General features: G+C 40.8%; 1 protein-coding gene across 1 annotated transcript; it reads left to right on the top strand.

The window, feature by feature from the left end:
• The first annotated feature begins 8,431 nt into the window (after positions 1 to 8,431).
• Positions 8,432 to 11,323, top strand: foxi1 (forkhead box i1). The gene is made up of 2 exons (XM_008403856.2): positions 8,432 to 9,407; positions 9,543 to 11,323. The coding sequence occupies exons 1-2, from the start codon at positions 8,813 to 8,815 to the stop codon at positions 10,022 to 10,024; spliced, it is 1,077 nt and encodes a 358-aa protein (XP_008402078.2). The 5' UTR covers positions 8,432 to 8,812; the 3' UTR covers positions 10,025 to 11,323.
• Positions 11,324 to 12,088: the final 765 nt, after the last annotated feature.

The following is a 12,088-nucleotide window of genomic DNA, read 5'->3' as shown; positions in this document are numbered from 1 at the left end:
ATGTAATTAGGTCTCACGTCTATATTTTCCTCATGTCTATATTTTATGTATTCCATTTGTTTTGCTGTTTTGTTTCTCTTGATTTCCCCTAATGTAATGATTAAGGACCAGAAGCTGCAGTGCTCTTTAAACACACATTTATTCGCAATAATACATGACAGGATTGGTATCGACAAAAGCGCGAGTGTTTTAGGAAAATGAAACCCTCCACATTCGGATAGTGAACTTCATGACAGACACATTTTTCACTTGTTTCATTGTTACTTTAAATTCTGACGCTTCTCTATTTCTCGACTCCTGCGAGATTAAAATCGATACACTGATCATATTCTGGGTTTTGATATATTTTACCTCCCAGAAAGCTGCACAGGTTCGGCTTGATGGATGTGCTTCGATTTATTGTGCAACGACGTGCGTGTGTCACCCCTGAGACGATGCTGCCCTCCCCTGGAGAGTGCGGTCACTGCGGCCTTGTCTTTCACGTCGTATTGATGGCGCAACATAAAAACTCCGTGATTTTGGCTCCTGCTGACCAGCAGCAGCAGCAGCATTGAGATGCCCTGCAAGGATGTAATCGGGAGCAGAGGTGTAAATCTACCAGGCAGAGGGGTAAATTGGGTTAATGCAACCTGCAGCAGCAGTCAGGCAGGAGCCCCAGCTGCTTGTGCTTCAGTCTCGGTTAGTGCGCTTTTTCAGGACTGGCAGCCTAACGCCTTCAAGCAGACAGGTTGTCAGGGCAAAACTGTAATTGGTCAAAAGGGGAAAACACAGAGGAAAAAAAATCATTTAATTGCCAAGAAACACTTTCTTAGGTTTCTACCTGCACAGTGAAACCCAATCTTCAGGCCCTTTTCCACATGCAGTGTTGGTATTTACGTTGCTGCTTCAAACAGTCTTAAGGCAAACTTCATCTCCTGGACAAAAAAAATACTTTTGAGAAATGTTGACCTTTGGTGATTAATGTCATGCGAGGGATAAAAGAACGAAGTTATTGCATGTAAGGTTTATATGTAATAGAACGGCAACGTAGGACATGGTTGTGATGAGGGGGGCGGGGGAAGAATGCAATGTTTTTAAAATATTTTATTATGCAACGTATTAGTTTTCTGACCTATTTACTTTTATACCCCTAAAGAATGAATAACCACCCACCTCAACCAGGCTTGTTCAGCTTTCAGTCCTGCTACTGATTTAAGTGGATAAATGATCTGTTTGGCGAACCGTTTAGTTGGGAGCGCTTGTGTAACACAGATGACGTTGGCCAAGAGGTCAAAGGTCTCAGAGAGTGTTAGTAACTGAAATGATAGATGATCAACAGTGAGGAAATTATGGACTGCACAGCTACAGTTCAGTCAAAAATACTTTAGGTGTTGCTAAAGGGAGCTAGCCGTTTGCAACGAATTCATGGAAGGTTGAGTGGAAGAAAAAACTGTAGAAGAAAATGGTCAACAAGCAACAGGACTAAATCATTTCCACCCTGAGAAGATTGTGCTTCATAATTCTTCCAAGGGTTCTTGGAAAAATCCATAAGACATTAACTCTGGCTGAAATTAGCTCTTCAAGAGCCACAGTACATGAACGCACCCAGGACGTCCGCTGTAAAGAAAAATGAGGTGCCGATTTCATTTTTCAGCACAGGTTTGGGCACCTTCCCACACTGTCGTCACATTTGTTTTCCAGGAAGGATAAATGGATGAACGTGAAGTCTTTCTCTGATGAAGCGCGCTCGCTCCATAAACACATCGCCGGTTCCTGCAGGGATGGCGGTGAGGTGCCAGCAGTTTTCCCAGCCGTTTTCCCTCTCCTGTTTAATTTAAAACTATTACTCACCTCGTGAACTCCTTTAAAGAGCTAAAGACAAAGTGCAAAGCTCAGCTGGAGTTTGTAATGTTTTATGCAGTGGGTTTGTCTTTGCCAACTTTCGGAATGACAACCGTTGAGTTCAGAAATAAAGGATTCACAAAATCCAAACCACAGCAGATTGGAGGCAGGTACAAGAGGAATGTAAATTGCGTGAACAGTCAGCGAAAGCAGTTCTTATTTCTGTATGTAGTTTCATCCTGTGTTCTGCATTAATAAGAGTTAAACTGCGGTCCTTTATGCTTGCTTTATTCCTCCACTGGAGGGAGACAGTGAGCAGAACAAGCCTCTGGCCACTGGAATAATTTGTTTACACAGACAAAATTAATGACTTTATCGCACCCTCTCCTGATTTTTAATGGCCTGGAGTGCATCTAATAGTCCCGTAATTACTTTAAAGCAGTAAACAGTTTGCAGATGTCAAAGTCATACAGCCACACAGTTAAAGCTGAGGCAGTCTGCAGAAAACAAGCCTTATTAACCCAGAGGGCCTTTGTTTGCACCAGCGGGAGTTGAGCTCCAATCCTAGTCGTAAAATCCGCTGATACATATAAAACGGAGCAGCGACAGTGTGGCATTTCTCCCATCGTGTACAACGGGGATCTCACATACGGCCAGGCTGAGGAGGGTCTTTGAAGGCTCTGCATGGGTTTCTGACCTCTCCATACTTGATATGATCTCATAAGGAAAAGCTTATGTCACCCGAAAGAGCTTTAGAAAGAGGATCCATATCAGAGCGTCAGATAAGAACAAAGAAGACGTGTGTACTGACTCGGCCTTAACCCCACTTACCTGAATCTTTTACACCAGCGGTGTCTGACTTAGGGACAGGTGTCCCGCAGGGTTTAGACGTGTCCTTTCTCCAGCCTCGACAGGTCATCTACGTCTACAGTGGCCTGATGATGAATCAGTCACTTGATTCAGGTGTATTAAATCAGGGCTGCAACTAAAACATGGAGGACACCGGACCTGAGCTGCTGACTTTGGACACTACAGTCGTGGATGGTTTAGTACCAGACATCATGTTCATTTTCCACACAGAAGCATTAGATTGTAAAAATGATCCTGCATTCAGTCTCGTAAACGCAGGTTTCATTTTCAGTCTTTTGCACATCAAAAGACTGAAAATGTTGACCCATTTCTCTTTGCAAAATATCAAAAGATAATGATCACTTAGACTGGATGTAAACAGTCTTGGCAGAACTTTTGAGGTACCCTGCTAGAATCTCAACTGAATTTAGGCCTGGAATTTGACTGGGCCGTTCCGTCAATTAAATATGCCTGGAAACGTCTCTGTTGTAGCTCTGGTTGTGGTCTAGAAAGTGAGCGTTTGTTCTTTAGGATAATTCTTGCTCTTCATTTAGACACAAAAGTTTTTGCTTTTCGTGTTTTTTAATTATCTAAATATTCGCAAGTGTGTTCCTTCTATTCTTTCATACACTGAGTGTGGCTTTAAAAAGTTAGAAAACAAGAACAAGCTAACTCAAAGGGAAATAAAGATGTGAACATTTCCTAATGACATTAAATGCCACATTTGGTGCAATATATGTTGTAAACTACTGTTTCTCTTCTAACCAAAGGAAAAACTTTTATTTGCAACACAAAAGTCAAACCCTTATAATTGCTGGCCAGCTTTTTACATGTTTCTTCTGGTATTTTTAACTATTTTTCTTAGGTGATGATGTCAAAGTAAGAAATATCCTTTCAATAATCCTGATCTTTAGCTTCCTGCACATTTTCTCTAGTCAATCATGGCTCTTAGGAAGCAAACATGCCTCTAAAAGTTGCTGGATGACAAACCTCGTCAGGAATCTGTCTGGGTCTCTTGAAAATATTCCGTTCGGTCAAAAGAAACATGTTGGTACGATTAAAAGTTTGCTTTAGATCTGAATCTGCCAGGGTTGTGAGTAATTTTGGGCTTAGCTGAATGTAACAGCTTGTGGACCTTTTTTGCACCAAATATTCAAACATGCTAGGAAATATTCCAGCACATTTGAAACCATCTGACATCGGCTGTGGCCTGACTTGGCTAACCTGCATAAACTGAAGTTATGGAAATATATATTTTTTTACTTTTTAGTTTTGGTTATGAAAGTCATGTTTTACCGTGAGCACTTCTCATAAGCTGCTCCATGGTAGTAAGTGTGAAATATCAGTCAATGTGCATAACACTTGTTTTTTGTTGTTGTTGTTGTTTTTAAAGCATACCTTTGAGCCTTTTCACATTTAGTCATGTTACAACCTCATGTTTAGGATTTCATGTGTTAGACCAACACAAAGTTAGTGCATAACCCTGAAGTGGTAAAAAAAATAAAAAATTAAACAAATGTAAACAGTGATGTATAATTTATATTGAATCCATTTGAATCAAGAATCACTTTTCCAGAGCACTCGCTCTTTTAGATCTATCTAGTTCAGTGGTTCTTTTTTTTTTTTTTGAGGTACCGAACCCACCAGTTTCATATGCGCATTCACTGAACCCTTCTGTAGTGATAAATAAAATATTATTTTTTTCCCCCAAATTCAAGGCATAGGGGTGACCCAACTAGAGACTACTTGGGCCACTGCAAGATCATTAATTCTTCTTAAAAGGTAGAGTCTCTGAGAACAGTTCTTCAAAATGTAATGTAATTATATTAGTTGTGTTGTCACCCCCACGCCACTAGAGGCAGTAGCAACCCCGAAAAGATGCCACTAAGGAGCAGATTTAGAAGTACACCGAAAGCTACAGAATTTGGTAAAAACTGAGTTTTGCTGAAGTAATTAAAGACAAAAGTTCAAATCCATGCAGAGAGTGGAGCTCCTTCAATCAGGGCTCCTCCGCAGCTCTGATTGGTTAAGCAATGTAACGTGATCCTCTGCAGCAACTGATGGCAAAGCGGGGCGCGTCATCACGACTTTGCACAAGTGTGTCTTTACCTCCGCGGCAGAGGCTCCGCCGAACCCCTGAGACCGACTCACCGAACCCCTGGGGTTCGATCGAACCCAGGTTAAGAACCACTGATTTAGAGGCAGAAATCTCTGTGCATTGTTATTTATGAAAACTCCTTAAACTCTAAGCCAAAGACTTGTCATTGCTCAGTTTCATTAATGTCTTTCTTCTTGGCACGCTTCCATAAAGGACCTGTTGATGGATTCAGCTACCTGAGCTGTGGCTCTCTGCAGCTCCTCCAGAGGTACCTTCAGCACTCTTGACTGATGTGCTCCTTTCCCAGCCTGAAAAACAGCTGAGCTCCCTCATCGGAAACTCATTCAACTCTACGGAGGTAATGAGTCATTCGTTTGATTCAGGTGTGTTGAAGAAGGGATGAACCAAAAAAAGCTGAAGTAACTTTTGAGGACTGGACTTGGGCAAAGAAGCAGCATCCAAGCTGGGTGAGGTGAAGTGAGTGAGATGAGCAGCATGTCTCTCAAAAAGAAGCCAATAGAGGGCGCCCTTTCCCACAGACAGGAAAACGGCTCTGATGAGCTGCTCTGACATTCCCATAATTCACTCTGGGTTTTTTTTTTTTATTTATAGTGAAAGGGGATTGAAATTTGATACAATGACACTCATTACATTAAGAAATCATAGAAAGACAAACAGCCCTATTTTCATGAACACAAAGTGCTTCCTTGAGCTGATTCTGAGCCAGATGTACAGTCAGGAGTAATTCCCAAATGCCGGGTGTTAAGACACCTAAAAGGTTGTGTTTCTTTCATCTCGGGGTTAAATGCCACATCCCTCCCCCCTCCCTGGAGTGCGTTACATTTTGCTGCCATGCACCACTCTCGGTCGGGACAACACCTTGGAGCCAAACGATTACATCAAGGTCATGGAGAGGAGGAATGTTCCCCCGATTAGTGTGCGGGTAGTCCAGCCGCATCCTGCAGGGCAGAGCCCACCGCCCCGTGTTTGACTGCAGACTCAATGTGCTTTTTTTTGGAGGGTTGTAAATATAAACTTAAATACGATCCATAAACATTTATTAAACCCTATAGAGTGAATGTTAGGTTAAATCTAAACTGCAGAATCGCTTAATAAATCTCAGCCATTTTTGCTCCAGCTGGTGTCGCCGTTCATCAGGAGAGAAAAATGCCTGTTTTGCTTGAGTTTGCTTTCAGATTTGAGAGTTTTGAAGAACAAAGGGCTACAAATAATCAAACTGGTGCAGCAGCAGTGAGCCGAATTCTCCCTCAGTCGATCAGAACTAGTTGCTTGCTGAGGAAAATGATGTTTGATGCAACAAGACTTTTACTCCACTGGCTGCACAGTAACAAAAGCTTCTAACCTGAATGAGCTGACACTAAAGTCGACCTTTATGTCTCTTAGTTCATATATTATGGTCTAACTCAATGTTTCCAGAGTAAATTCCTGTTTAATTTGTATTTTTTCATTTTTTATGGGATGTGTTAAATGAGTCTCCAGCATAATTCAAATCTTTTGTTTATCACATGTAAAGTTAATATACTGAAATTGTAGTTCAGCAGGTGAACCAGTTTAGGGCAAACAAGTAATCTATCATTTGTATAAAAAGTATATGTGTTCATACACCTGACCTGTTGGTTTGGGGGCCCTGAGCGGCTTAGTTTGGTTATGCCTTGGCCTGGCTGCTCTTCAACAAACCAGCTCATTCTTGTATAGCTGATTGCTGCATATAAATTAACTCCTTGTTATGGAAAAACGTTTTTGATATGAAATTACTGTGCCTAATTCTAAGGTTTATTTTTCAGTGGAGAAAAATAAACCTAAAGTGTTAAAAATAACAGCACTTTATTATTAAAGGTCAATTTAATGCCATCCAGATCAAGCAGTTTCTTTTTCAGATGATTTGGTCTAAAGATAAAAACTTCTGTCTTGTCAGAATTTAAAAGCAGATATTTTAGTGTCATCCAGGTTCCTGCCTGTAATCTGCCTACCTGATTGGATTCATCACGATTTATGGATAGATATATCCTGGTGGAAAATATTTGCCTGTAGAAAAAAATCATACAGGTTGTTCCTCTTCAGACCTTAAAAAGTTTAATAAAAAAATGACCTAAACTGAAGTTAACCACCTGAAGATTTGTAGCTGTTGGATCTCTGCTCCTCCAGGGTGAAGGGCCGTTCTGCTCTGTTGATTTTAAAACCGAAGGAGACTGTCAGATGTTTGTTGTAAACAAATTTCCCTGAAGATAAAGAGACGCTGCACATACCCAACACAAGCACATTTGTTTGGATCTAACACGGTCGGTCTGATACTGGAGCTTTAAAAGAATGACATGGATAAATGACCTTAGCCTCAAACTTGTCTTGTTTGTTTGTTTGTTTGTTTGTTTGTTTGTTTTTTAAAGAAAATCTGTGCATACATCTTTAGTAGTTCACTTGAACCTCTTAAAAAAGCTGTAAGTAAGAATTTGTTACAGGTATTTTTTTTGTTGTTTCTATATCTTCCCTAGGAGGAAGGTCTCTTAGTGTTGCATTCATAAGCAACCATGGAAAAAAGCCAACTTACTGGTCCATTTTTTTTTTTAAAAAGCTGAAGGTTGTTGGAAACCAGAAACAGTTCATGGATGAACGGCACTCTGGGTGGGGCCCCTGTTTCTGCCGTTTCACAAAACCCAAACACAACACCCACTGCTTATGGAAAACCCATTCTGCAGAAAAAACCCCAACTAATTTAATTATCAGAACTAATAAACTAACATAATGCTGCTGGTTTGAATCTCTGCTTTGTCTGTCAGTCACTGTGTCCTTGGGCAACACATTTAACCCTCCCTACCTGCTGGTGGTGGTCAGAAGGTCCAGTGGCACTGGTGCATGGAAGCCTCACCGCTGTCAGTTTGCCCCCGGGCAGCTGCGGCTACCATGTAGCTAACATGTGTGAAAGGGGCCTCTGGGCTTGACAAAGCGCTACAGAAGTGCAGACTATTTACCATAAAGTGTATCTGTTCATCATAAAATAATCTATTGCAGTTCTATGCACCAATATGCATGTCTTTTACATTATTTAGTTGTCTTACACAGTTTGTGTGTGTGTGCATGTGTGAGAAAGAGAAAGAGAGAGAGAGAGACACACAGAGAAAAAGACTAAATAAGCGTTAAGCTTTCCAGTTTTTTTTTTCCTTGAATATTTGTGTAACTGTTGCAACCTGTCCTATGAATTCAAGGTTACTTCTGACCTTGAATGTGCCTCCAAGCAACTGAAAACTGGGCCTATTTTTTTATTTTTTTAATGAGCGCTCAAGAGAATAAAATAGCAGTGTTTCTTTTAGTTTTCATCTCTGACATAATCTTTGATATTGATGACATGACTCCTGTGCACAGAACAAGCAGCTTGTCTAAATCCCAGCTTCTGATTTAGCATTAAATTGAAGGGCTGTTTCACCTTTTGTTTAAAATGATCTGAATGGTAATTTATAAAAAAAAAAAACTCTTTTGGCTGATTAAACTTTAAACGAATAAACATTATTTAACACACACGAGATTTATAATTAATTCTGCTAGTGAGAAGCAGCGTTTTCCAAGGTTTTGGCACAAGGTCCTCGTTAAAGAGAAAATATTTTTTAATATATTCTGTATGCATCTATTTATAGACAAGTCTTTTTTGTTTGTTTGTTTTTGTAGGGGTCTGTATCCGGCGGTATGAATAGCAAACAAGTGGTTCGCATTCGTGGAACAACCTCCACTGTTTCTAAACAACCGCCGCCATGTTATTGCATGTGCGTAATTGCGCACGGCCCTCTTTGAAAAGTCTACATAAAGACGCACAAAGTATCAAAACTCCTTGATGGGTGGATTGGTTGAATAAAAACTTAAGGACAACAAGACTGAGCAGAGGGGTGTGACCATCCAAAAAGTTTTCCTCAATGGGCTACCTGTAGAGGCTCGGGGCGCTGCGCATAAATACTCCCCCTTCAGAGAGTGGCTTCAGTCCTGAGGGAGAGACAGAGAGGCGGCACTTTGTTTCAGGGACTCTGGTTTGGGTGGATTATGAACGGCTTTGGACACCAGCCTGCCTCCAACCACCAGACCAGCCCCATTCAGCACCACAGCGCCCAGGAGCTCCTGGACATGGCCGTCTACTGCGACAACTACGGCGTGTACCAGCAGAACCTTCACCACCCGCAGAGGCCGCCGGCCCACTCCTCCAGCTACGGTCTGAGTGACTACACCTCCCCGTCCGCCAACCCCTACCTGTGGCTTAATGGACCGGCCATCAACTCCTCTCCGTACCTCCCCGGGAACAACAGCTCGTCCTACATGCAGCCCGGGTACGGCTCGAACCAGAGACAGTTCCTCCCGCCTCCCACCGGGTTCGGTGGCGCCGACCTGGGCTGGCTGTCCATCTCCAGCCAACAGGAGCTCTTCAAGATGGTCCGGCCGCCTTACTCCTACTCTGCGCTGATAGCCATGGCCATCCAGAGCGCACAGGACAAGAAGCTGACCCTGAGTCAGATTTATCAGTACGTGGCCGACAACTTCCCTTTTTATAAGAAGAGCAAAGCCGGGTGGCAGAACTCCATCCGGCACAACCTGTCTCTGAATGACTGCTTCAAGAAGGTAGCGAGGGACGAGGACGACCCAGGTGAGTCCGCAGCTTCATTTACCAAACTAATTCTACACACATTTTGTATTAGCATTTTTAAATTATTATCATTATTTATAATAATAACTTGAGATGTGTTCTCCATAATGAGAGTGCGTTATTTTTTGACTCCAGGAAAGGGAAACTACTGGACTCTGGACCCGAACTGTGAGAAGATGTTCGACAACGGGAACTTCAGACGGAAGAGAAAAAGGAGATCGGATATAAACGGCTCTCTCCCGGTCAAATCAGAGGACGCTCCGCATAAGCTCTCCGACACCGCCAGCCTGCTGACGCCTTCCCCGTCCAGCCTGCACGGATCTCCGGCCTCCACGGAGCCAAAATCGTCGCCGCCTCCCTCTGCGGAGCACAGCCCCTGTTTCAGCAGCTTCGTGTCGGGCGTCAACTCGTTGCTGGCGGGCAGTGACGGCTCCGGGGCCCCTGGGGGACTGTCCCAGAGCAGGGAGAGCATGTCGGGACTGGGATCCTACTCTCCCTCCTTAATCTCCCCTCTGAACTCTGACAACAGAATGAACTATTATACATCAGCGCAGAGCCTCTCCAACCACTTCAGCGTAAATAATCTACTATACAGTCGAGAGGGAACAGAGGTTTAGGCGGTTTGCTGCTTCTATGGTATGGAGCTCCAAAAGTGCCATATTTGGATAAATGAATAATTACAACGTTTACAACATTTGTGTCAAGAATTATAACATGGCAAATTTAGTGTTTATGTTTTGACAGAAAAATCCCCATGGCTCTCTATGGCCATTTCAATAATTAAAATAAATATCAATAAATTCATCAAATTTGCATTGTACCAAATATGCCTTAATATTTACTTTGCTAACCAAAAAAAAGGGGGGAGGAAAGGAGGAAATCACAATTCTTTTATTTAATAGCTGTGCATTGTGGAGTTTAAAAAGTGTCGGATTCAACAATAATAAATTATTAATTAAAAACAATTTACACAAATACATAATTTCACTCTTTGTCAAATGCTACACACTTTTTTTTTTACATCAAAATATTCTGGAAACCAGAGTTTGTGTAACAAAATTGAGTTATATGGAGATCCACAGGTGCCACATAAATAAATAAATAAATAAATAAATAAATAAATAAATAAATAAATACTATGGTCATAATAAAGTAAATAATTTGTTATGGTTGTATTTTAAGAAATCTGTTGTATTGAACAAAACATTTGAACAAAACATTTTTTTAACTTCATTTTATTTGCCAGACTTGCCTATCAGTCGATGGGTGAGATAATTATTCTGAAGTAGGTAATAGATCACATTGTTATTTGACAAACCACATAAACTGTATATGTTAGTTTTTGCTACCCTGCAAAAAAAATCACAAGATAATTACTTACTGCAATAGATTTTTCCACTTGGTGAATAAGGCCTCAAGTAAATCATTAATCTCCCAAGTGACCATTGCATGAAAAAATATATTAACTTATTTCCAGTTTCATTTTAACTAAGATTTTTTGGATTTATTACATTTTGGCACTTTTGGCGCTGCTTGTCATAGAAGCCTTCATGTTTCTTATGTAAATATGTCTGGTTTGGATTACCTCATTGCAGCTAACTTGAATGGATTTTTCTATAGTACCTTTTTACTCAAGTGAAACTACATGTAACTGTATCAGACGCAAGTTTGAACTTGCAGCATTTTTATTTTTATATAAATGAGGTGCTTCAACTCAGGCCTGGAGGGGTGCATATTTCATTTGTTTTATTTCTACTCTTCAAATGTTATTGTAGCTGCTCGTTTTGGTCTCGAAAATGAAGACATTTTTGTACAGAAATTATTTTTGCACATAAGAAATAAGACAGGACATGTTTTTTCTTTTTATTTAAACTCACTTGGATGCTTTAATAAATCTCATTTATTTGACCATCAGTTTTCAGTTGAACATTTTTTCTGAAACTATTGTTTAATCCAAAATTTTCACTATACACAAACATGTCTGCAAATAATTAAGTAAATTTTTCTTGACACACTTTATATAATCCTATAATACCTTTTTCTGTCCCACCTGAAAACCAAAAGCCCCTCCTCTAGTCTGGGCACCGGTTTGGAAACTTTCTGGTGGTTTCCAAATCCTTGTTGGTGCCGCAGATTTAGGAGCTTGAACCTTTCGTGTGGTGGTTTTGTAATTGGACAGTGAAATCATCAAAGAACAAAAGGTTATTTGACCCATTTCCTTTTTTTCTTTGGAAGAAATTTAAATTGAAAGTTAAATTGTGCGTTTCAAATATTTTTGTTACCTCCTGCTGAGATGTTTAAATCTTAGTTTCAACTTGACCCCCAGAGTAATAACAAAAAGATCACGTCTTCAAATGGGTTCTAAGTCCTCATATGCAGCAGACTAAATGAACCAGCAAACACAAGAGCTTGTCAGGAAACTCAGAGAAAAGTGGCTGGAATTAGGAAGGTGTGTAAGACAGACATTTTCCGCTTGTCACTTCCAATAACATGCGATCAAACCTTTAAAGTTACTTCAGCGAAGTTCAGTTTTTTTTTGCCTGAGCTGGAGGCGCCGGCTAGCCTGTTTAGCCTGAAAATAATAATAGTAATAATTAAAAAAAAACACCCAAAGTATTGGCATTCGCAATGCTTTTTTTCCTCCAAAATGCCTATAATGTGGGTTTTGTTGTTCTGTTGTT

Source organism: Poecilia reticulata, chromosome 19 (assembly GCF_904066995.2).
Source record: "Poecilia reticulata chromosome 19, P_reticulata-male-v2, whole genome shotgun sequence".
Classification (NCBI taxonomy): Eukaryota; Metazoa; Chordata; class Actinopteri; order Cyprinodontiformes; family Poeciliidae; genus Poecilia; species Poecilia reticulata.
The sequence above is the reverse complement of the archived record's forward strand: the minus strand, read 5'-3'. Positions and strand labels throughout refer to the sequence as shown.

Bases quoted from the DNA above. Each gene is read 5' to 3' on its own strand.
- foxi1 (XM_008403856.2), top strand. From the start codon at position 8,813: ATGAACGGCTTTGGACACCAGCCTGCCTCCAACCACCAGACCAGCCCC. The intron at 9,408-9,542 runs GTGAGTCCGCAG...TTTTGACTCCAG, and splicing joins GAGGGACGAGGACGACCCAG to GAAAGGGAAACTACTGGACT.